The sequence below is a fragment of the Wolffia australiana genome, chromosome 6 (genome assembly GCF_029677425.1).
Source record: "Wolffia australiana isolate 7733 chromosome 6, ASM2967742v1".
Classification (NCBI taxonomy): domain Eukaryota; kingdom Viridiplantae; phylum Streptophyta; class Magnoliopsida; order Alismatales; family Araceae; genus Wolffia; species Wolffia australiana.
In genome coordinates this window covers 9,828,921-9,853,004 of record NC_135840.1, presented here as the reverse complement: position 1 = coordinate 9,853,004, position 24,084 = coordinate 9,828,921, and the positions used below count along the sequence as shown (strand labels likewise).

General features: G+C 40.1%; 3 protein-coding genes across 3 annotated transcripts; all 3 read left to right on the top strand.

The window, feature by feature from the left end:
• Window positions 1–580: 580 nt before the first annotated feature.
• On the top strand, window positions 581–4,175 carry LOC144704804 (SAP domain-containing protein). The gene is made up of 6 exons (XM_078577335.1): window positions 581–824; window positions 921–966; window positions 1,898–2,018; window positions 3,612–3,691; window positions 3,814–3,917; window positions 3,999–4,175. Exons 1-6 carry the CDS (start codon window positions 675–677, stop codon window positions 4,026–4,028), a joined length of 531 nt encoding a protein of 176 aa, XP_078433461.1. The 5' UTR covers window positions 581–674; the 3' UTR covers window positions 4,029–4,175.
• Window positions 4,176–6,100: 1,925 nt separating this feature from the next.
• Window positions 6,101–13,235, top strand: SOX (sulfite oxidase). The gene is made up of 12 exons (XM_078576886.1): window positions 6,101–6,257; window positions 6,566–6,681; window positions 6,749–6,811; window positions 6,894–6,930; window positions 7,010–7,091; window positions 10,036–10,154; window positions 10,329–10,424; window positions 11,823–11,933; window positions 12,017–12,118; window positions 12,223–12,270; window positions 12,408–12,620; window positions 12,928–13,235. Exons 1-12 carry the CDS (start codon window positions 6,183–6,185, stop codon window positions 13,054–13,056), a joined length of 1,191 nt encoding a protein of 396 aa, XP_078433012.1. The 5' UTR covers window positions 6,101–6,182; the 3' UTR covers window positions 13,057–13,235.
• A 9,011-nt stretch (window positions 13,236–22,246) lies between these two features.
• Window positions 22,247–23,439, top strand: LOC144704540 (endochitinase EP3-like). The gene is made up of 2 exons (XM_078576987.1): window positions 22,247–22,742; window positions 22,828–23,439. The coding sequence occupies exons 1-2, from the start codon at window positions 22,262–22,264 to the stop codon at window positions 23,238–23,240; spliced, it is 894 nt and encodes a 297-aa protein (XP_078433113.1). The 5' UTR covers window positions 22,247–22,261; the 3' UTR covers window positions 23,241–23,439.
• Window positions 23,440–24,084: the final 645 nt, after the last annotated feature.

Here is a 24,084-nt window from a genome sequence, read left to right as displayed (position 1 = left end):
GACCAAGACCGAGGCTGAGGCTGAGCCTGAGATCAAGACTGAGACAGAGGCCGAGCCCGAGCCCGAGACCGAGACCAAGGTCGAGGCCAAGACTGAAACTGAGACGGAGACCAAGGCCGAGATCAAGACTGAGATTGAGACCAAGCACAAGACTAAGACCGAGGCCGAGACCGAGATCAAGGCCAAGGCTGAGACTGAGACCGAGGCCGAGACTGAGGCCAAGGCCGAGATCGAGATCGAGGCCGAGACCATGACTGAGACAGAAACCGAGGCAGAGATCAAGACTGAGACTCAGACTTAGACTGAGACTGAGACCGAGATCGAGACCGAGATCGAAGCCGAGACCGAGACCAAGCACAAGACTGAGACCGCGACTGAGACCAATACCGAGACCAAGACCTAGACCGAGACTGAGACTGCGACCGAGACTGAGACCAAGACTGTACCGAGTCCGAGGCCGAGGCCGAGACCAAAATCAAGACCGATACGAGACCAAACTTCAGGTCTAGGTTTAGGTTCTTGGCAAAACAGATCAGTAACTGTCAAATCCCAGTGAAAGACATAAATAACTGCAAGTTCATAAGTCACACGTGCGGAGTGGGTTTGAACTTGGGAGGGTAGCCCGGTAGAGGCATTTCCTTCGTCTCCAGAGAGCTCGCCGCGCCGAGATCACGATGGGAACGCCGTCGGGAAGCAGGAGAGGGCAGGCAGAATCACAGGAGATCCCCGCTACCGATCAGAATCGATCAATCGGAGCTTCAAAGTACCTTGCCGACCTTCCTTCTCAGGGTTTTTTTTCCTCCACAATTCATTCCTCAAATCTGGTATGACCGCTCCCTGTTGTTATTTATCTTCCAACTCTCACTCCCGATGTTTTTACTAGCATTTTCGTTATGGTTTTTTTGTTTTTTTGCTCGTAGGATAGCATTCGAGTGTACGTTTGTGATCACGATACATCGCCCCCAGGTTCCTCTCCTCTTTGCATTTTTGTATGATCTAACCGCCTGTGAATAGCTGGATTGAAGTGACTGGGGTTCATGATTAATGTCTTTTGGGTCGTAATTTGTACCTTAATGCTCGAATTATGAAAGCCCTAAATTAAAAGTTTTCGGATGTATTCTCATGGTTTCCACCCGGGAGTTTTTTTTTTCAACTGACGTTTGTTTATTTATTTGGAAGAAGACGATAATTTGATCGGTTTTTTTTCTAAATTGCCGGCATTTTTCCTCTAGATTTTTTATCATTTATTCCGTTTTGTATAACTGGGGAGTGGCCTGATAAATTTTCCGCCATCTTAAAGTCGAAGGTTGTTTAAGTCGAAGGTTGATAAATTTTCAATGTAAAGTTTTTCAATCTTGAAAGGAAGTACTTGATTCTCCTGCGCAATAAGATATGAATTATTCTTGTCATCCGAAGTTACGTTTTCTCAAATAACCTTTTCAATTTAAATTATTATCACCGCTTTTTTCCTCCAAATTCCGTTTTTGTTCTGTTAGTTGAAGCTGCCGTTGCCCCTGTGTATAGAAATTTCTGCTTTCCCCAAAGTTCAAATCACTCGTTAGGGTGGTTTCTCCTTGAAAGGAACAAAACCGTAACTAAATTGGAAAGCAAAGATCCTTTATTGCTAGAGCATGATTTATCTGTAGTTGAATTTTTTTTGTAAAGATATTAGTTGAATGTTAAAGGAGCACCGTACATTGCGTGGCCCCTATCAGTTTTTAAGTTCCCTTATCATTCATTTCTGTTCTAAACATGACTGTACATCCTTATAGATCAGTTTTTTTATCAGGTGTAAATTTTTTTGTAATGCATCTATGATGAAAATTGATTTTTGTTCAATCATAGTGACCATTCGATGGGACTCTCATTCGTGAGTTTCTTTGTTGACTTTTTCCAGAGGAACAAATAATAAAGACGAACACAACAAATATATTAATTCGATCTCTTCAGCTAAACAAACAGAGGAGTGAAGCGAAAGAGGGAAAGGGAAAAGCAGTACCAGAGAGTAAGGGGAAGAGGTAATGTATAGACCCCTATTCTTGACAAGACAATAAAGTGATCTAACATTGAACACATTGATTTGCCATTTTAACATCAAAAACTCCTCTTTCGCCTTCCAAAACTTGGACTTTCGTTGCAATGCCTCTTATCCTACTACTACATCTGCTTGGGATACTGACAGGATTCCCAAACCCCTGTCAGGGGCATTTTTGTCATTTTCTTTAGAGTAGTTCCCTCTACATATATGTAGCGGTTTCATTAAGAGAGAGGGTCACTGATTTTGTGTGATCTCTCCTATCTTTCCAAAAGAAAAGCGCTTTCATTAAGAGGTAGGGATTGCCCGTTAACCCGCAATCTGGCATAAACGCATAATCCCCTCTCCCCCCACCACCGCACCTTGCGCCAGAGGTTGTGCAGGTATGGAAGTTTTTAGGTATATAAGTAGATTTTAGTTAAGAGCCCTCTGCACCTTGTTCGCAAATCTTGGGAAGGAATTTCTTGTCAAAGAAATTGGAAAATTGACGACATATCGAAAGATAAACTGAGAATCTCCACTCTGGAGCCCCCCCCCCCTCTTCCCCACTGGTCCAGCCACTCAGTCATAGCTTAATGATCTGCTGATGACCTCTTGAAAATGATTCATGATCCCTCTTTTCCCACCAGCTGGTTATTTAAAGGAATCCACATGTGCAAGTCGATCCGCAGATACTCTCTCTCAGTCTCTCTTTCTCTCCATCTCTCTTTCTCTCCTCTCTCTCCATCACTCGCTCTTTCTCTCTCTGTCTCTCTCTCTTCTCTCTCTCAACCTCTCTTTCTCTCTCTCTCTTTCATTATTTAAACATCCGTCAGCCGTGACGGCCGTCCTGTTACATCACCCGTTTGACACCTTTGGTCACCTGTTAAAAATATTTCATCACGTTATCTGTCACACCTCCCTCACCATGATGAACGACATGATGGATGATGTTTGCCATTCCCTAATAGCGAGTAGCGGATAAGGAGAGACGAGATCAATAGTCAGAGATTTGAGATTTCTTTTGAGAGTATGAAACTGCAGTCCTTCCTCCCCCTCTGGTCAAAGGTGACTCCTGATTCCAGCCTTCAGCAGAAGCTGCCAATCGGGTAGAATGCCCTCACCTTATCCATTGCTTCCTTTGCTTATATCTTCCCGTCGATGTGTGGATTCCCCACATGCAACTCAGCTGACCTGCCCGTTGGGCTGCAATCCCTTTGTTGTTCATCATCCCGGCACAGTGTGAGAGTAAAATAGATAAACATTAAATTTAATTTTTAATCATGCCATTTTCATTTTAATAGAATTAAAACAAGCATAAATAAATTCCGGCCTTGTGGACGATACATTCTTAAAAAGAAAGTACCATCTGTTCGTGCATCTAACTGTCGAGCCCTTCTCTTGGGCCTTCTGTGATACGTTCTTGAGAGGAGTGAGGCTTGTTAGAGAATGGAAAAGGGCAAGCCGATCTTTTTTACATGTCTCATGTTTAATTCAAATGACAAAAATACCCCTAAAAGAGATTAGGGATCATGTAATAGGATTTATGGAAGCTTCGACATGAGGAGTTCATCCATGTGTGCTTGTGGATTCTCAGGGTTTCTGATAGGGGATTAGAGGGGCGATCCTCTGTGAAGAAAGCCAATACTGCCAGTGGTTCTTCCAGCCCAAGAGGAGGTATGTTTTTATTGTTATCCCTTAGTTACCTGATAGAGTAAATATAGTTGTTTTCCTATTTTTTTTTATAAAATGCGTATCATCTGGCTTATTGGTATTATTTTTTACTTATTCTTCTGTAGAGGGTTCTAAGTTTTTCCCAAGTGATAAGGAGCTCCAGTCATTCACAGTGGAGAAGCTCCGAAGCCTGCTCAAAGAGCGAGGCATGTCGGTGAAGGGAAAAAAGGCAAGCCAACTCTTTTGTCAGTCTCTCTCTCACCATTTCCCAGCTTCTTTAACTGACTTCTCTCTCTATCACTCTCTGCAGGATGAACTCATCTCACGCCTGAAGGAGTAATCTGTACCTTGAGAAAGAGAGAGAGAGAGAGAGATAGATAGAAGATGGATAGATGGATGAGTGAATCGATGTTTTGATGCTGGTCCTAGGGGATCACACTTGACTTGATTATCTGCCCCTTTCATATTATGACTTTGCCCATGGTTCTCTTTCTGTCTCCTCCTCCCTCTCCCTATATATCTATCTCTAACATTTTTATGAATATCTCTCTCTATATGTATGTACATCTCTCTAACTTCTACCCTATTATAATATGTTAGGACGCAGATGGGTCTGATTAAGGCTCTTAAACTGATGATGATCCCCCCCCTTCCGTTATCCGTCATCCATCCTGACCTTGTTATGGAAACATAACAAACCCTGTCATGCCTGCTATTCCTCTCCAGCCGGTGTTTAACTTTAGAATCATGTACACTGATGATGATCCGTCATCTATCCTGTCCTAATCGTCATCTATCATCCACCCTGACCTCATTACCCCCATCTATGCCGCTCCGTCATCATCGACAATCTGTCATCTGTTCCGCCCCTTACCATCATCAGTCATCCATCCTGACCTCGTTATGGAAAAAAACAAAAGTCTTCATACGTGCCGTTCCGCTCCAAGCCTGTCCGTCATGTCGGATGCTGGTGTTTTAATCTATGTTTACGACCGTCCTCCATCCGTTACGTCATTCGGCGAGGACGACCCGTCATCCGTTCCGCCCCTCACCGTCATCAGTCATCCATCCAGACCTCGATACGGAAAAAAAACAAAAGTCTTCATACCTCTCGTTCCCGTCTGAGCCTGTCCATCATGTCGGATGCTGGTATTTTGCTCTACGATTACGACCGTCCTCCATCCGTTACTTCATTCGGCGACGATGACCCGTCATCCGTTCTGCCCCTTACCGTCATCAGTCATGCATCCTGACCTCCTTACAGAAACAAAACAAAAGTCTTTGTAATTACTGTTCCTCCCCGAGACAGTCTATCATGTCAGATGCTGGTGTTTATAGTTCTGGATCGTCCCGGACGTGGACAATGGACGGGACGGGACGAATTTTGTCCCGTCCGACGTCCAGAGTAAGTTCAGGGACGAAGGACGGGACGGTTTTTCATCCAACGATAAAAAAACCATCCCGTCCAATCATACCGGGATGGTTTTTGGTCCCATCCAGTCCTCCTGGGACGAATTTTCGTCCCAAAATTCGTCTCGGACGAAGAAAACCCATTTTATATTTTTAATATATTAATATAGAATTTTCTAAGTTTTTTATGGGAAATATGGGGGAGAGAGAATGCAAATGGATATATGTACAATTAATTCTGAGCGGCATCAGTTTGCATGCGCTAAAAAACACAAGGACCTTGATGCAAATTGTCATAACGAGGACATGTGGCGAGATCTCAACTGTCGGATGTGAATCCAGCAGTTTTTTGTCCACATCCGTCCGTTCATCATTCGAGACCTTCGGACGGACGGTTATTTCGTCCTACAGGACGAAAACCGTCCCATTCGGTGGTCCCAGGGACGAATTTTCGTCCTAAAATTTCTCCGTATCCTCGGACGGGATGATTTTTTTGTTTGGGATGAAAAAATTGTCCCGTCCGAGGATACCGACAATACTGGTGTTTTACTCTATCTTTACGACCGTCCTTCATCTGTTACGTCATTCTGAGATGGTGACTCGTCATCCGTTCCGCCTCCCACCGTCATCTGCCATCCATCCTGACCTCATTACGGAAACAAATCGTCGTCTGTCTTCCGTCAATGCCTATGTGGCAGGCACCTTAACTAAAATAGGGTTGACTTCTGGTCAATCGTCATCCGTTCGTCCAGCAATGCCTACGTGGCAGGCATCTTGACTAAGATAGAGTGGACTTCTGGTCAATCGTCGTCCGTCGTCCGTCAACGCCTACGTGGCAGGCACCTGGACTTAGATAGAGTTGACTTCTGGTCAATCGCTTAATGACCGTCCACGTACCCCCCCCGTATGTCCACGTAACCTCACTGTTTTATCCTTTTGAACGACGACAGAAAGTATGACGTCATCACGGGTTTGCTGAGAGCTCGCCACGTGTCCGCCTGATCTTGCGAGTTCGCGAGCAGTTCTTCGGTTTAAGATATCAGGCGGAGACGGAGAGGGCCCAATTCGAGAGGAATAATCAATCATGCCAGGGTTAAGAGCGCCTTCGGACTACTCTGGAGAGCCCCCGCGACATCCGGCGCTCAAGATCAATGCCAAGGTGAGGTGTTTGTTTCCGAAATCATCCGCCAGACGGCTCTGATTGTCTCGAAATTCAACGCTCAACAGTTTCTTCCATTGGATCGTCTTCATTTCGTCAAAATCTGGAATTATAGTGTAGTCGCTCTGCGGAATTGCATGCTGATGTGTGATGATTGTTCGGTTAGGTTCGCTGATTTTTGAATCATCTTGAAATTTATTTCTTAACGATTAGTACTAAATTTGTGTTGCTTGTGATGAACGATGAGTGAAGTCGTTATGATAGTTTTTCTGATCGAGGATTTGTCGTGATATGTTGTCTTGATGCAGCAACCGTTCAATGCCGAGCCGCCGCGCGCGGCGTTGGTTAAATCTTATGTCACGCCCATCGATATGTTTTACAAGAGAAATCACGGGCCCGTTCCCATTGTTGATAACATAAACAGGTGTTTTTCTACTCTATATTTACCCGGATGAATCTACAATGTTGAATCTACAATGTTTCTTTCGCAGCTATCGAGTCTCAATCGGTGGTCTGGTTAAAGAGCCAAAACAACTATCAATGGATGAAATTCGGTGAGGCAGAATTCCGTGTACTTGTAACATTTCCGTGTTCCCTTTGAATCCTTGGCGATGAACAAAACTCTGACACTTCCAGGAGTCTCCCCAAGTATGAAGTCATGGCGACGTTGCAGGTAATTAACTTCTACCTGGCAACTGGTAATGAGACGCACAGAACTTGCTGATAATCATCTCAAAATTATGATTTATCAGTGCGCAGGCAATAGGAGGACGGCAATGAGTAAACAGAAGACTGTTCGTGGTGTTGGATGGGATGTTTCTGCAATTGGAAATGGTATGCACCTGTATAGTATGTGATTCTCTTGATTACCGAGGTATATAGTTTTCTATGAAAGCATAATTATTTTGTTATTCATCGGTAATTAGTAATCTCATTCTTAGTATCATTAAAATATAGTCTCAGTGAGGAAAAATCTCATTATGAATTCAAATAGAATCCCTTTTTTTGGCAGGAATAAGGAGACTGAGAAGGGAACCCCTGCCGCCCTAGGATATTTTAGTGTCAAAATCAGATCATTATTTTCTAGTTTACCTTTTAAGTAGGCAAAGAAACTCCAAAAAAAAATTGCGCATGAGCCAAAGATAAAGTAGCAAAAAGGAAACTGCCCCTGTCGTCTAGCAGTCTTCCCAAGCAGGTCATTGATCTATTTCCCTGCCATGGTGGGTGGAGACTGTGTCCAGGGACGAGTAAAATATCATAAAAAATCAACATAGCAGAAAGATTGTCTATTGCATTTTATTTTTGTTGTTGAAATACTTGGGGCTTTGCTTATACTGCCTCACATTCTTCTGTTGGGCTTTTAAAGCAAACTTATTAAAACAGCTACTTTTAAAACAAACTTCCAAGTCCCGGTTTTAAGAATGGGTGCCCCATTTAATGTTCCCAAACTCCTCATGTTTGCTGCCTCCCAGCAAATCATACCCAATAATTTTCATCTTTGCCTCATGATCTTTGATCCTTTCGGCTTACTGGCAAACTGGTCATCACTCTTGCTTTCTGGCTTTCCAAATTACTGGCCTTCTGCACCAACAGCCTCCTGATGGTGTTCTAGCGCTGACAGTTACAGTTGACTCCCTCAGCTGCTTCTTCTGGTGGGGGAGCAAAAGTAGGGTGTGGAAAGAGAAGGGGAAACAGAGATGCAGAATGAAAATCCTCAACCCAACACATCACACGTCCCAAAAGTGGTTTGTTCAGCACTCTATAAACCCTTAGCTAATAAAAATAAGTAAATGCTCTTTGCTCCATTTCTTCATTTTTCCTACAAGGAGAAATCTCTTTCTTTTGGCAATGGTGTTTATAAACTTGAGCGTGTGATATCGCACCCGTACCAAGCCATCTGTAACATGTTGTTCATTCTGACCAAGCCACCAGGAAGGCAAGGACAAAGTCGGGGCTTCCAAAGAGAATCAATAGTTGGGCCTTGTGCTCCGATCAGGCCCAAGTAGATACCCAGTCAGGCCCTGAGTGGGCCTATTTCAGGAACAAATATGCCCAACCAGTCAAGCTTAGGCCTAACAAGGACACAGTCAGCTAGGCTAATTAAGCACCTTAGGCACTGGACCCAATACCAGCTTGTTATTTCTTGGGCCTGGGACTAGACAAGCTGGTGGCTGCAGCATTGGCAGTATCAGCATATGGTGGCAGCGGCAGTGTTAGCTTTTGGTTGCAGCAGCAATGTTAGTGTTGGTGACTTAAGGCAGACGAGGTGTTTTATCAGTGATTGGAGAATCTAGCAGCCATGTGTACTTTCTTTAGCTTGAATCTGGCAGCAGTGGGCTAAAAGCCTGTTTAACTTTGTGACTTTTGAGTATATCCTGGCAAGTACACCTTCTGGATAGACGCCTTAATTTATTTCACTATCACTCGTTTGGACAGTACCGTTGTCACCCGCTTTATCAGCCAGTTCATGCAGATAGCTATTCTGAAGCGCATCCTTTGATATCTAAAATTAGATCGTCAGAGTGGGCTCCTCGATACTCTCTGCTATTCTAGATAACTTTATGGTTATTCTGATGCTGATTGGGCTGGCTCTCATGTTGATCGTGTGTCCAGTTATGACATTGTGCATTCGTTGGAGGCAATCCTACTTCCTGGAAAAGTATATGGCAATTTGTTATTTGCCAGGTCCAATGAATATGTATACCTTACCATATCTCAGCCTTCAGGTGAACCATTTAAGGTTTTGTCACTTTCTTATGGAGAACAAATTCTGATATGACCTCCAATACCTTTCATTGGTATTTCTTTCTGTTATCCTTAGACTGGCTCTCTATATATATACATGTAGCCCCTCCCGAAATGTGATCAGACATGAAGATGATACAGTCAGGGTTGATTCAGCAAGCACGAAGGAAGACGAAGGAAGGAGAAAGTTGAGTGGCCTACCAGTTTGGGCTTGGGAGATGCTCCCTTTTTGAGGGTTGGTTGGTACTGGAGATGCTATTCAGAAGGTGTAAAGATGCAGATCTAGGCCTGTACCGCTAATGCTTAATCGTTTTCTTAATCTTTTCTCAATCTATATTTACCTTCTCTTCTTTCAAGAATTTCCTTTCTGGATAGATCAAGGTCTCTATCAAATTCACCCATCTCAGTCAATGTGTCTTTCATGTGACAATCAGGTGGCTCTTCACGTCACATCAAATCTATGTTCACGAATATAGGAATCATTCTGAAGTTTTTGTAAAGGAGCATGACAAATGATACGGGATTAATCCCACATCTGTTATTTCTTAAACATGATCCCCTACTATTCAATTTCGGAAGGAGCTCCTCTATTGGACTTTTTCCTTGTACTCTTCGGGGAAAGAAATTATGCATGTGCCATTGCGTGGGAATTTCCAATTTAGCTCATTTTTCTCTTTGCCAATTTTTTCTCCCAAATTTTTGCCTGGTTCCACAGGAGGAAATAGGAGCGCTTGAATCACCTTTATTGGCCTTCTATTTCCTACCTCAAGGGGATTGTGCCAAAGTATCACATTTTGTTATTCATTTCTGGAATTTGTTTCAATTTCTGCATTAAAAAAATGTCTACAATATTTATTCAGTGTAAGTTTATTTCATCAAATATATTTGTGATGCTGAATCCTATTTCAGATTTATCTTAAGTATTGAAATTTTAAGCTTTAGGCTGGTGGAGAAGATCTAGTCTTTATCTATTGGTACTTTTTTGGCAAATCTTGAATTTTCTGGTGAATACTTTTCGTCATTTTATTTTCAGGTCTTTGGGGAGGTGCCAAATTAGCAGATGTCCTTGAGCTGATCGGCATACCAAAATTAACAGCCACCACACCTTTGGGTGCAAAGCATGTTGAATTTGTGAGCGTTGACCGGTGCAAGGTAAGAATGAGTATTTTGATTATTCAGATTTTTTCTAAGAAAAATTATTCAGATGTTTTTCTCAGAATTGTTCAGATGATTATTGATTTTTTTGTCACCATTTTCCTTACGATGCGAGTCATTTTCTTCAAGAAAATACTGATATCTTTTGTGACAAAAAAATGAAAATAACAGGAGGAAAATGGTGGTCCTTACAAAGCATCTATCCCCTTGAGACAGGCCACAAATCCAGAAGCTGATGTTTTACTTGCCTACGAAATGAATGGAGAGGTTTTTTTTGAGAAATCTTTTTTTCACATTCTGCCTTTGGTTTGAAACTTCACTCTCAGTAGCAAATGGGAATTGAGACACGTCAGGATTTCAAAAACATATAAGATCGTGTGGGATAATTCTGTTTGTCTTGAAACTGGTTGTATTTCCACGTGGATTTCAAAGATCTGGTGAATCACGGATAAAATTGTCGATAATCTTGGATCCGTTAGTCATATGAACTAAGGCTAGCTTTTTATATTTTGACTCCATATAGTCCTATACTCTCTTTTCTGTAATCTTGGCATTACGCTTGTTTAAAGTGATGGTAGTGAGATGTAATTGATCGATCCTTTTCTAGAGTTCATAAGAAATAGCAACAAGTAACTACTTGGGTTCTGTGTCCTAAGAGAAAAATGAAGACTCTTCATTGTCCTCTTCTTTTGTTTGCACCAAAGATGATGATAATGATGATGTCTTGTCATCGTCATGCATACATGGCTAAGAATAGCAAAGGTATCATTGTCATCATCATCCTTGTTGAGGACGGATGAGGAGGAATGATAATGATAACTAGACAACAATGACAAGTCATCATCATTCGTTCCAAGATCTATCTGGGAAGATAGAGACAAACGTAGGGAGCTATCGGGAAGGAGAAAGTACTCTTAGGGCAATGGGAGGAAGAAAACAAAAGGCCAATTTCTATTTCTCTTAGTAGGTGAATATATTCAGGTGCCATCATAATGGCTAGTTCATATTTCAGATGAACTATCACGTGACGTGCACATGATATGCTATAATAGTTCATCCGCAGCAAGAATGATGATAACAAAGACAATAGTTGACAGTTATCATTTAAATGTCCATTTTTTTCTCTAAATACAACTCTCTATCGTAACTCTCTCAATGATGGGAGGATGATGACATTTAGCCATTGTCCTCGTCATTCGTACATTCAAGGATGATGAAGGCAATAATATGTGGATAATAATTATCATTTACGTATTTACTTTTTATTTAAAGCAGTTATCTGTCTCAACGCTCTCAGATGATAAAAAGAGATGACATGTCGTCGTCATCCGCTTCATTTTTTTATGGAAAGATGGCAATGACAGCAATGATATGTGTTGGGAAATAGGTGGTGTGGCCTATTAGGTCCATTAGACCTTAGCCCGCTAAGGGTTCCCTCTCTTAATCCTACATTGATAAATCTCTAATACTCTCTCTCTCTCAGCCCTATATAAGGGCATGTATCCCTTCTTTTTCTAGGTAACAAAGTTCTATCAATTTTATCTTCTTCAACAATATGTGTGGAGGAAAATTAAAATAATGAACCCATCATTGTCTTCCGACCCCAATAACTACCCACTTGGGATAGCTATTTGAATTTCTCAATCCCCGTTTTTCTCCTTCAAGGTCCTTAATCGCGATCATGGTTATCCATTACGTGTGGTTGTTCCCGGGGTTATTGGAGCGCGTTCAGTCAAATGGTTGGACTCCATCAACATCGTCGAGGAAGAATGCCAGGTTTGAATTGGAGGACCATGAACTTTTTGAGTCTGATTTTTCATATAGAAAACTGAAAATTAAAATTTCATATTTATTCCTAGGGCTTTTTCATGCAAAAAGACTACAAAATGTTCCCCCCTTCAATCAACTGGGATAATATCGTCTGGTCTGAACGGAGGCCTCAGATGGATTTCCCCGTTCAGGTAAAATAAAATCATTTTTTTAGGCAATAGTAACTTTTAGGAGTCAATACCATTTTAATATTTTTTATCCTAATGAGTTCATTTTTACCTTTTATGTCCGGAAGAGTGCGATTTGCTCTCTTGAGGATGTCGATTTTGTCAAGCAGGGAAGGGTCAGTCAATTCTCTCCCAATATGTTTATCCATTTCTTCAAATAAAATCACAAAAAATATCGTTTTCTTGTGTGTTATCAAAAAGTCTACGGGTGAGGATATTTTTATAATATGTTTACTTTCAAGTGGGCCTTCAGATTACCGTAAATGGTTATGCGGTCTCTGGTGGGGGACGTGGGATTGAAAGAGTTGACGTTTCGACGGATGGGGGCAAGACCTGGGTTGAAGCTGAGAGGTATCAAAGGAGTGGTTCCCAATATGTGCCGGAGGTCAACGGGGACAAGTGGGCATGGGTCTTGTTCAAGGTCGAGATTGACGTTTCAGATCGGGCCGAGATTGTCGTCAAAGCCGTAAGATATCAATCTTTCTCGTGATGACATTTTAAATTTATGAAAAAAAAACTTCAATTCCTTATTTTTGGTTGTTCTTAAATTCATTAACATGGAGGGAGAATAACATCTTCGGTGCTTTAGTGAAATAGTCTAGTTCCTTGGATGAATTTAAGTTATTATACGTGGTTGTTTTGTTATTTTTATTTACGTTTAAATGGGTGTTTCTGTCAATGAGCATATATCTCTCTCTAACATGTTATTAGGGAGAGTTGATCTAGTCTATAAGATTGGAGGTTTAATTAATGGTGGTGATGGATGTGAACAGGTTGATTCCGCAGCGGGTGTCCAACCAGCTACGGTGGAAGAGATATGGAATCTTAGGGGAATCCTCAACACGTCTTGGCATCGGGTACGAGTCACTAATTCCTTAAGAGCCCCTGTTTCCCAGTTATGAGTATCAACTGTTGCATCACCATTCCGTACTTGGTCTCGAAGAGGTATGGAAACTCTCTCTCTTGATCTCTCTTTCTCATCTAAGCATTAGTCTGTATGTGCGTATTTCTCTATTTTGCCATCTATCTTTGTGTGTATACTTCTGTCATCTATGTGATAATGTTTCTCCCTCTTCCTTGATATGAGCATGTACCCTTTCTATTGAACCCATAATAGTTAAGAACCATTTATGGCAAGAACTATTGAACTCATTGTGTAAAAATGTCTAGTGACCAGCAAATCACCAAAACTGAGATTCCATAGGAGCTTTACAAGATTTTTCACAAAAAACTTCTGTTGGACCCAAAAAAATATCCATTCATCATAACCTAGACATTCTTTAATGTTTGGATTGTAAATCTGTTTATGCCCTAAACTAGCAGGAGAACTTTTTTTTCAAGAGGTTTTCATTGATTCAAGGGTTTGGCATTCAAAGCCTCAAAACTCCACTCATTTTATTTACCCCAAATTGATTTTTGGAAAAATAAAGTTGGAAAACAGAAAAAAAAATACCCTCGGCCTCTCCTTCATGTTGTTTCATATTAAATTTTCTTAGAGAGGTAGAAAACTAAAGAAAATTTCAATTGTGGCTATAAAGCAATGAAATGTCCTCATTTTTCATCGTGGGACATGTGTAATATTTGGTCATATGGCTTTCTAGAAATGAAAAAAGAACATTGCTTTTGACCGGTGATAACTTGATGCATGTGTAATATTTGGTCAGTGTTCAAATACCTTTATATTTGTCAACAATAATTCAAGGCTGAAGTATTTACAGCCTTTAGAACAAATCGATCATTTAAATTCATCATTTTAGGATTGTTGTAAACATAGTAAATCATAAATGAAGTTATTAAAATTAAGTAAATTTTACCCGCCATTCACTATATCCTTTTTGACCATGTTGAACGCCCTATCTTTGATGGGTTCAATGTATTGTAATAAGAAATAGTGCCATCACACCAGACTCATCTACAGTTCAGGATTTGTTTCATATTAAAGGTTGTGCTTTTGTATTGGCTACAAAAAAAGCTAGGAGGGACAAAATGAGGCTTGTACAAATTTTTATATATATTTTTGTGGAGACAATCATAAGAGATTGTGTGTGTTCTTTAGAGAAAGATATAGCAAAATCGATTTCTATGAATCCCTAGATTGTACTTTTCAAAAAAAAAAAAGAATCCCTAGATGGTTTTATATCTAATGTATCTGACTTGTGGCATGGTTGGGTGAACAGTCCTTAGACCTGCACCACCAAAGATATTTTTGCATACACAGTTGTGTTTCAACTATGATCTAGAAGTATTGGTTCATAGGATTTCAAACAGTCATAGTTTAAATGTGGCAACAAGTTTTCCGAAGTGATTCAGTATTCATGTTGGGATTGTTTGAACTCGTTATAAGATGAGACATAATCAAGGAAAATAATACTATGGAATCATTCGTCTACATAAACCCTAGTCTAATGATAGATTTTGATAGTCAGTTCTGTAAAGCCTAGTCTAATGGTAGATTTTGATATTCAGTTTTGTAAACTCTATTCTAATGATAGATTAGGGTTTGAAGGTTCACCATGTCTTCTCATTCTATACATAAGCGATAAGTGGTAATACATGGGTTACATGAAAGATTTAATGAACTCTTCTGTACATTCTAAAAGACATGGTGTAGGTTGGCACTTCACTTGTCAATACAACCTATTGATTGGGTTGACTATATTTATGATCAATTTATTTATTTATTTATTAGATATAATAAATTAGTAGGTTTAATAAATAAGTAGTAATTACACGTGTGGAGTCATTATAGTTTTATATGCACAAAATTTGTTAAGATTTAGATGATATAATTAAATTAAAAGGTTAAAGGGAACAAAGACCAAAATGAGAAACACAGATGCAAGTCTCAATGTAAAGCTCTATTTTAATTTTTCCCTTCCACAATGTAAATGTCATCTTAGATCGTTGATCATGGGACAACCTAATACTCTCATCCAGCTAATGTGATGGGCAGCTGAAAATTGACTCAGTAGTTGTGCGGCAAGAAAAGAGACCAATCAAAAATATAACATACTAAGTACTCAGTTAGACAAGCAGTAGTTATGCTAAATAGTCAACCTTTTCATAAATAGCTTAGCCAGGTAGATGGGCAACCAAGAAAATGACCATCCAGCTAGGTACCATGTCTTCAAGCAACCAAACAACGTAAGGGCATTATTTTCACAAGGCATTCACACAATGAATCAGTGAGACAGATGGCTTGTTAGCAAGTCAATGGGGGTAAAATGCCAACAAGTTGCGTTGCAAGGCACTCATACACCCAATATCCCAAGTAGGAGGGCACTAGGTTTTCTTTACAACCAATGTAGCCCAGTTGTTGAACAGCCAACCAAATTTTCAAGTAACTGGCTTGACAGCATACTGATATGCATAGCTAGCTTGGTGATCATTGGGCATTTACAATATCCAACCCATCCTTTTATAGTTCTCTAAATGCATCTCATACCTCTTGGGCATGCATATAAGTTATTATTCCTATATTTATGAATTTAATCTCTATGCAAAATGACAGTTTATTCAGGCGATAGTACAAGTTAGAGTGATTTTGGTAATATTACAAAATAAATTTAATTGACATAGTTGTAAATAATCACTAGTCAAAAGTTACGGACGCCCCAAAGTTCCATCAGCAAAGTCATTGGTGATATTATGTTTCATTAGGCTTTATGCCAGAAATTATGCTTATGACGCATGTCACAGTCAAAATCTGACCAAATTTTGTTTTGGGATAAAATAAAATAGATAAACACAATAAACATTTTTAGTGAGGGATAGTAAAGCTATGACTCAACAAATTGTGTATTTTTAACGAGATGTAACTAGTAGATTTTAAAACAAGAAGATTTTGTTCTTCTCTTTTAATTGATAGAGAACAAAAGATAAATATTATTTTTCATTGTACTTAGATGCCCACTTCAGTGTGTTACTATATTTTAACCTGTGATCGTTTTTCAGAAGTATTAGATTTAGCATAAAGTCCTTTATATTCAGAACTAGTCTCTAGAAGATTCCATGATTAACTCCCATTTTATTGTATATTAGAATAAAGTGTGTATTTTTTCACAAAGGTATAAGTAATATATTTTTGTGGATATGGATTCTTGTTGAAATGTAGAAAATGTTGGATGAATATATCCATTCAAGATTTGGCCAGTCCTGATTAGCACAAGCTCAGAAAGAAACAAAGATACTTCTGCAATTTCTAGGGCTAACAATAAGTTACTAAATGGATGATTTTTTATCTTAATACACTACCCCAATTACCATGTATCCTTGTGTGTGTGCATTTATTCCATCAGTTTAGAAATAACACAAAATCACTCATAGTATGCTATTTTTAATGACAAAATATAAATGAAATAATTGAAAGCAGTCAATTTGTAAATCCATCAAAATAAGGAGCACTATAGAAGAAAAAAAGTCATTACTTCTTAATCGAAAGATATATCTATGAAATATAAATCCACCTATGATATGTTGATGGCTGTAATAAAGAAGAGGAGGTTTTATCTAGCACATAAATGATCATGCGTGGCAATTTGAGAGATGTCACTGTCACCAGTGAGGACTGTGATCATTTGGTTGAATTTTGATGTCATGTGTGTTTGTTAATGTGAGTGACTTATTTACTAGGACAAAATTATTGACCATGAATGAGGACCTTGGAGGCTTATAGTTATTTGTATTTTTTAAACATGTATTTAATTTAAGATTAGGGAAATGTACGTTGTGGGAGTGGTACTATAATAAGTCATCATATTTTGAGGGAACAACAAGGCATGCTTCTACATACTAAGATGCAATATATGTAAAGCACAACGACATATTATCAAATAACCAAACAGTTTCAATATATACGTTACTACATGACTACCAATGGGAAGTTTCATATGTTCAGTCACACATGGAAGAGACACCTGCAGAAAAGTTTGGTCATCCTTATATTCCTGTCCAAGTAAATTCATTGAAATATTTTTCATAGATCTTCAGCTCGTAAAGCCATCTATAATAAGACCAAAACCCAAATCTCAATTAATATATCAGTAAATTAGCTATGGAGCCCACGCGTCACTATTGACGATGCATTGCAAGATGTAACGTACTTTACAAAAACTTTGTTTCCTAAGCTTAGAAATATTTCATATAACCTCCTCCCCCATCATCCCATAGACCACATGCTGGGAATTTTGGCTTTGATTGACTCAATCCAAACTCAATCTAGTAAAGGAACATATAATTGACGATGGATCTTAAACTAGAAACATAGATAGGGAGAAAACATCATCTTTGCTCAAATCAAACCAATGATTTCATGGCTCCTTGTGTGAGTATCTTCAAGCCATTTAGATATCTGGCCTCCTATATGTATCCACACGATATTTAGAGAATTTCATCTCCTGTTCTTTCTCTTAAAATATGTCAGTATAAATATGATTTAATTTCCTCACCATCTAGTCTCACAGGAAGCAACACTTAAGAAGAGAAAGAGAAGAATGTGTACGGCATTCAATGAAGACTCACATCGGTATTTAATGAAGAATTCCCCCTCTATGGTATTTATACTCTATCGTATAATTTCATAAAAGCTTTTGGGAAATTTCATAAAAGTTCTCAAACCTAGTGTATATCCATCAACATCCAAAAATGTTATGCATCTATCCCTCTAGGACCTTCTATCAGTCCATTACTCTAATACCCCAAAACTATTTATTGGTGAATCTTATTATATAATTTATATCATTATATGTATTCTTTAATCATTTTTTTGTTATACCAAATTAATAGGTTGAGTTACGAGCCCATATGGTGCTGATATCAGTCCTCAACTTCGGATCGAGATGAGATTGATAAAAGATCCACAATGTGAAGGGTTCGGATATAACAATCATTAGAATGATGAAGAGAGATTCTCCAATTCACTGTCAGAAGGAAGGAATGGAAGAATCAGAGATCAAAGATAGAAAGAAAGAAGGAGACGAGAGGACTCCATGCTCCCCCCTCGCTCTAGATGGCAGGCCTGATCCTGCTTCCCCAGCCTCTGCCACTCTTGGCAACTAACTTCTTGAAAATGAGAGATGCTTCTTTTGGTCGCCTCATCTGTTTATTTATAGCTGACTCTCACATGCTTAGTCAAGGCTGGGTGAACTCACATGTGCCGATGTTTCTTCTGTTGATATTTCTTGGAGAAGAAACGTTGTGTATCATTACTCCCCCCATGCAGTTGAAGCTCGTCCTCAAGCTTAAAGTGAGGGAAGGTCTTGTCTATGCGTTCAGGGCTCTCCCATGTTGCTTCAAACATTGGAAGGGCACGCCATTTGATTAGTACCTCTGGTCCCCAAGCTGTGTCGTATTTGCAGGATGTCTTCTAGAGTAACCTGCCATTCCCATTCAGTGTTAGAAAAATTGGAAGTGAGTGAGGAGATTCAGTAGCTCCCAATGCTCGTTTAAGTTGTGATGCATGAAGCAACATGGGCCACAACCCCAATTCTTTGTAAGATTTTGAATGGGCCGAAGTACTTAGGCCCCAATTTTTCTTTAAGATCTTTTGGCAAGTGATTTCATTATTTCTGAACCAATTTTGAGGAACACCATTTCTCCTTCAGCAAATGTCTCATCTCTTCTGTGTTTGTCAGCTTGAATCTTCATTCTGGACTGAGATTTTGCTAGATTTGATTTCAGAATAGTAATCATAGCATCCCTTTCTTGCAAAAGTCGATCGATTGAGTCAAATGGGGATGGCGGTGAACCATATCTAGAAAGAGAGGGAGGTTCTCTTCCATACACTGCTTTAAATGGAGACATTTTGATTGATGTGTGAAAGGATGTGTTATAATTGTATTCAGCCCAGTGGAGCCATTAGGCCCACTTCGTTGGATGCTCTGACAAAAAGCATTGTACGTAGCATTCTAAGCCCCAGTTGGTAACCTTGGTCTGAACATCCGTTTCAGGGTGATATAAGGAACTAAATTTCAACAATGTACCTTGTAATTAAATGCAATTCTTTCCAAAAGTGGAATCTGAATTAGGTACCTTTGTCAGAGATGATCAAATTTTGTACCCCATGCAACTCTACAAATTCTTTGACGAATAATTCTGCAATACTTTTGGCTGAAAATGGATGCTTAATTGCAAAGTAGAGTGCATACTTGCTCAATCTATCCACAATGACCATGATTGAGTTAAACCCATTAGAATTAGGTAGTCCCTCTATAAAATTCATTTTAATATCTTTCCGTACCTGATTCGGTATAGGTAACGGTTGTAACAACCCGGCTCGCAACAGGGTAGCTACCTTGTGTTGATGACATACAGAGCATTGGTTGACGTACATCTTAACAATTTTCTTCAAACCTCTCCAGTATACTTGTTGGGATATTCGTTTTTACGTCCTCTGGTAACCCCCATGTCCTCCCATGTTGCAATCATGGAATTCCTTGAGAACTAGAGGAATCAAGGAGGACTCAGATGATAACATAATGTGGTTTTTGTAGCATAAAAGGCCCTGGTTGATAGAATAATTTGGTTGGTCAGATGGAGTCATTGACATGGACACCTTAATTTTTGCCAATCTTGGATCCGCTAGAATGTCTTGGTCAATAGTGTCTTTATCCATCCAATGGGTAACTGTCATGGAATTACAGCTACCATGTTCTGTTTCTGATGTTGAACGGGATAGGGCATCTGCTACAATGTTCTTCTTTCCTTTTTGTAGTAAATTTTAATTTTCAAACCCCAATAATTTAGATAACCATTCATGGTAGTGTATAGGAATATCTTTTTGATCTGCTAAATACCGCAAGCTGAACTGATCAGTGAAGATATAAATTTTTTGAAACATTAAATAATGCTTCCACCTTTGCACTGCCCAAATGACTGCCATTAATGCCCTCTCATAAGCGGATTTGAATTTGAATTTTGGCAAAAATACTTGGCTAAAATATGCAATTGGAAGTGACTTCTATAACAGCAAAGCTCCCACAGCTAATCTGGATGCATCTCTCTCGACTGAGAAGGGTAAAGTAAAGTCTGGTAATTGAAGTATTGGAGTAGAGGTTAAGGCTTTTCTCAGTGTAATAAAAGCTTTTTTCACCTTCTCTGACCAAAATAGTATGTTTATTCCCTCATAAAAGCTTTGGAGAAGAAACGTTGTGCTCATGAAGATACAAAATAGTATGTTTATTCCCTCATAGAAATTTTAGCACCATCATTTATAATGCAAGTATAATCATCTATGTTTGACTCTCAAATGACTTAGGGTATGGTTAACCATCAGACCCTAATTGACCCTTCTAGTTAGTATTAATACATGTCAAAATGACCAGCGAACACATTCTCTAATATTTTAAATACTCTGACCAGGTATTTAACTATATATTTTTCATTGAGTCAATCTCATATTATACCAAGGGCAAACAATCTCATCTTGACCATACAACCACCTTCGTAAACTTATAGCTACATCTAAGGGGAACAATTTAGAATATTGTGGTTAGAGACTCATACGTTATAGTCAAAACCCAATTGTCCATCCACTAGGAGTCATTGGTCTCGCAGGTCTAATGACTTCTTACACAACCTGATTGATGTTAGGTATAATATCATTCAACGATTCATACATATCAATTTAATGTCCTTAATATTTCCAAACTAATGGCTAGGGGATCTGCCTTCCACATTGGATGGGGGAACTAGATGGTGCTACTCTTCTTAGATATTTTGATTTCCTTATTGAGCATCCTTTGAATAAAAATGTCTATAACATATGTTTGAAGACTAATGATCACCTTAGAATTCACTTGGTTATTCCACATATTCATAGACTTCAATATAAACATTGCTCATGCATTATAATGTATAGTATGTTAATGAATCTTGAACATGATGTGGAATGTGAAATTGGTTTACAAACTGCATATATCTTGAACAAGTTGTGCCCTCAAGATGAATGTTCTCCACCAGACTTTACTCAACTTTTACTATGGATAAGCAAATGTTCTCTTCCATGCATAGATATGATGCATGAAGATACTCTGACATTGGAGGATACTAATATATGATGGGCAAATATGTGAACAAAACTACAGATGTTTATTTATTTAAACTTATAACACTCTTTGTTCTTCAGATGAAACAATTAGACAATTCAGAGATGCCAATGATGATAACAACACCATCTGTAGGGCTCAAAGAAGCATACTCAGAACAAAATTGAAGAGGGATAGAAGGCTAGGATAAAACCGTAGAGAGGACATCAATCAACGGTTTGGATTTGATTTATCTAACCATTATATTCTGTTATAACTGCTACGATTACATTATAGCAATTTCTATTTTACAAGATTCGCCATTCCCTTGTCCTTTCCTGAGGAAAATGCATGCCTTTCCTTCGTATTCTATTAGATTTCCATGTCAATCATTTACAACGTTGGTCTTTTCAACGGACAAGGGGGAGATTTGGGAAGAAAACAAAGGCACAGTGGTGATGAAGGCTGTGGAAAGTAAAGCCTTAACCAGGACGTGACACTGCCGTAGAGGTCCAAAGAATACGTCGTTTGCCCTATCTTCCACTTCTTTGTCTCATTTGTTGACCCTAAATGTGAATGTTTTTCTTCTCAAGTCTTAGGTGTCATAAGTTCAACAAGCCGCGTTGAACGGGTTTCCTTGATATCTCCCTATCGCATCTCTTCACCACTTTCGGATTTCTTTCTCTCTGGGACTTGGTCAGACCACACATCCCTTGACCAATGACAGTAGAAAGCGGCTATTTTATGTTTTAAAAAAATTATCACTATCTTGAACCATAAACCACGAAAAAAAAACAGTCTTTTAGGTATTTAGGAAGGCGGAAGTCGATCCCAAGCGGAATTGGATGTAATAATTTAATTATATGGAAATAGAATTACGATGAAGATGCGATCTTTACCGAACGCCCATTTCGCTGCTTATCAGCTCGGTACACATCACGAAACTGGTCTTCCTTGAACTTATTTTCTTCTCCAAGTCAGTCAGCGAAATTACGATGTGAAAGCAGAAAAAGATTCGGAGACAGTAAGGCACAACGGACGTGTTCCTCACTTGGAACGGTTCAACTCACAGGCCTCCTCTCCTATGCCCGTTGAGGGCGATACAGTCTATAAAAGCCATGTTCAGGTTGAATTCTCCTCCCAAGTTCTTATCACCATGGAGTTTCCCCGTCTCCAGTTGCTCAGTGCATCGCTGTTTGCCGCCGCGCTCGCAGGGTTTATTCTGAGCTCGGCCTCTGCCCAAAATTGTGGCTGTGCCGCTAACCTCTGCTGCAGCCAATGGGGCTACTGCGGCACGGGCCCAGACTACTGCGGCCCTGGTTGCCGACAAGGCCCGTGCACTACAACGGGGCCCTCTATCGTCGTATCAAACGTTGTCACGGACGCCTTCTTCAATGGTATTATCGGCCGAGCCGCAGCTAACTGTCCCGGCAAGCGCTTCTACTCCCGCGCCAGCTTCTTACAGGCGCTCAATTCCTTCCCGCGTTTCGGCACCGAGGGCTCAAGCGATGATTCCAAGCGCGAGATCGCCGCCTTCTTCGCCCACGTAACCCACGAGACCGGAAGTATGTGCATTACGCCAACTATACCTACAACGTATGTATGTATCCTTGGGGTCGAGTTATCGCTGAAATTTGTCGCTTGTCGCAGGTTTCTGCTACATAGAAGAAATTGGTGGGTCGAGCAGGGACTATTGCGACAGGAGCAACACGCAGTACCGGTGTGCTCCGGGCAAGGGGTACTACGGCCGGGGCCCTATTCAGTTGTCGTGGAACTACAACTACGGTGCTGCCGGGAGGAGCCTAGGCTTGGATTTGCTGGGCTCGCCGGAGACGGTAGCTACAAATCCGGTGGTGTCGTTCAGAACGGCGCTTTGGTTCTGGATGAACAACGTACACTCGCTGCTAGTCTCCGGCCAGGGATTTGGCTCCACTATCCGGGCCATCAACGGCGCTCTCGAGTGCAACGGCGCCAACCCGGCCACAGTCCGAGCCCGAGTCGGGTACTATACCCAATACTGTCAGCAGCTTGGAGTCTCCCCGGGAACAAACCTCAACTGCTAAGTGCAAAAGGCCAACTACTTCATGGAATAAGCTCATCCCCGCCGTCCAGTCAGATGGGCGCGTTTTCTTCTACATTAAATAAAGGCGTTTCTACAAAAGTTATTATGAACTTTAGTAGAGGTTCATCGAACCGAATTTGTCATAAAACTATTAATGGGTCGTAATTACTCAAAATATTAAACGCTACTTCAGTAGAAAACTCAATGGTTAGTCTGATTGGGCAGAGGGGACGGGGCAAGGGTGGTCGGGAAGCAGATGGCATGGAAAAGCGTAGGAGATGCTTGGGAAATAATGGAATAAGGGGCAGGTTGGGGGTCAAGGGAGAGAGGGCCAGGGAGAGAGACGGGAGAGAGGGAGAGAGAGGGAGAGAGAGGCCCAAGAGATAAGAGAGAGAGAGAGAGAGAGAGAGAGAGAGAGAGAGAGAGAGGGTGAGAGAGAGACTATGAGAGATTAAGGGGGAGAGCGTATACGTATATTTATGTTATATACCATGGAGAGAGAGAGAAAGGGAGAGAGAGAAAAAGAAGAGGGAGAATGATGTGGGACAGGCAAGCACACTTGTGTAGATGTTAATTAACACTATATTATCGTGATATAATGTTCCGCGAGGTTGATTCGGATGGGTTTGATCCTGTCAAATGAGACTGAACCTATGAACTAGGGACTTAACAAGGACAAACTAGGGAATGACCAATATATCCCTGATCTAATGAAATTTTAATAAAAATGGAGTCACAAGGTCATACAACCACTCAGAGAAAATCAATAATTATCATTGAACAAAAAATATCTCAGACCGAGGCATCACAAGGCGTCTTTAAAAAGGGAACCAATAGCTTGATTG

What these genes read in the sequence shown, in the direction of transcription:
- LOC144704540 (XM_078576987.1), top strand. Translation starts at nt 22,262, where the DNA reads ATGCCCGTTGAGGGCGATACAGTCTATAAAAGCCATGTTCAGGTTGAA. An exon ending in CGTAACCCACGAGACCGGAA is followed by an intron (nt 22,743 to 22,827) that starts GTATGTGCATTA and finishes CGCTTGTCGCAG; the next exon opens with GTTTCTGCTACATAGAAGAA.
- LOC144704804 (XM_078577335.1), top strand. Translation starts at nt 675, where the DNA reads ATGGGAACGCCGTCGGGAAGCAGGAGAGGGCAGGCAGAATCACAGGAG. An exon ending in CAATTCATTCCTCAAATCTG is followed by an intron (nt 825 to 920) that starts GTATGACCGCTC and finishes TTTTGCTCGTAG; the next exon opens with GATAGCATTCGAGTGTACGT. An exon ending in TCACGATACATCGCCCCCAG is followed by an intron (nt 967 to 1,897) that starts GTTCCTCTCCTC and finishes GACTTTTTCCAG; the next exon opens with AGGAACAAATAATAAAGACG.
- SOX (XM_078576886.1), top strand. Translation starts at nt 6,183, where the DNA reads ATGCCAGGGTTAAGAGCGCCTTCGGACTACTCTGGAGAGCCCCCGCGA. An exon ending in CTATCAATGGATGAAATTCG is followed by an intron (nt 6,812 to 6,893) that starts GTGAGGCAGAAT and finishes TGACACTTCCAG; the next exon opens with GAGTCTCCCCAAGTATGAAG. An exon ending in TGAGCGTTGACCGGTGCAAG is followed by an intron (nt 10,155 to 10,328) that starts GTAAGAATGAGT and finishes TGAAAATAACAG; the next exon opens with GAGGAAAATGGTGGTCCTTA.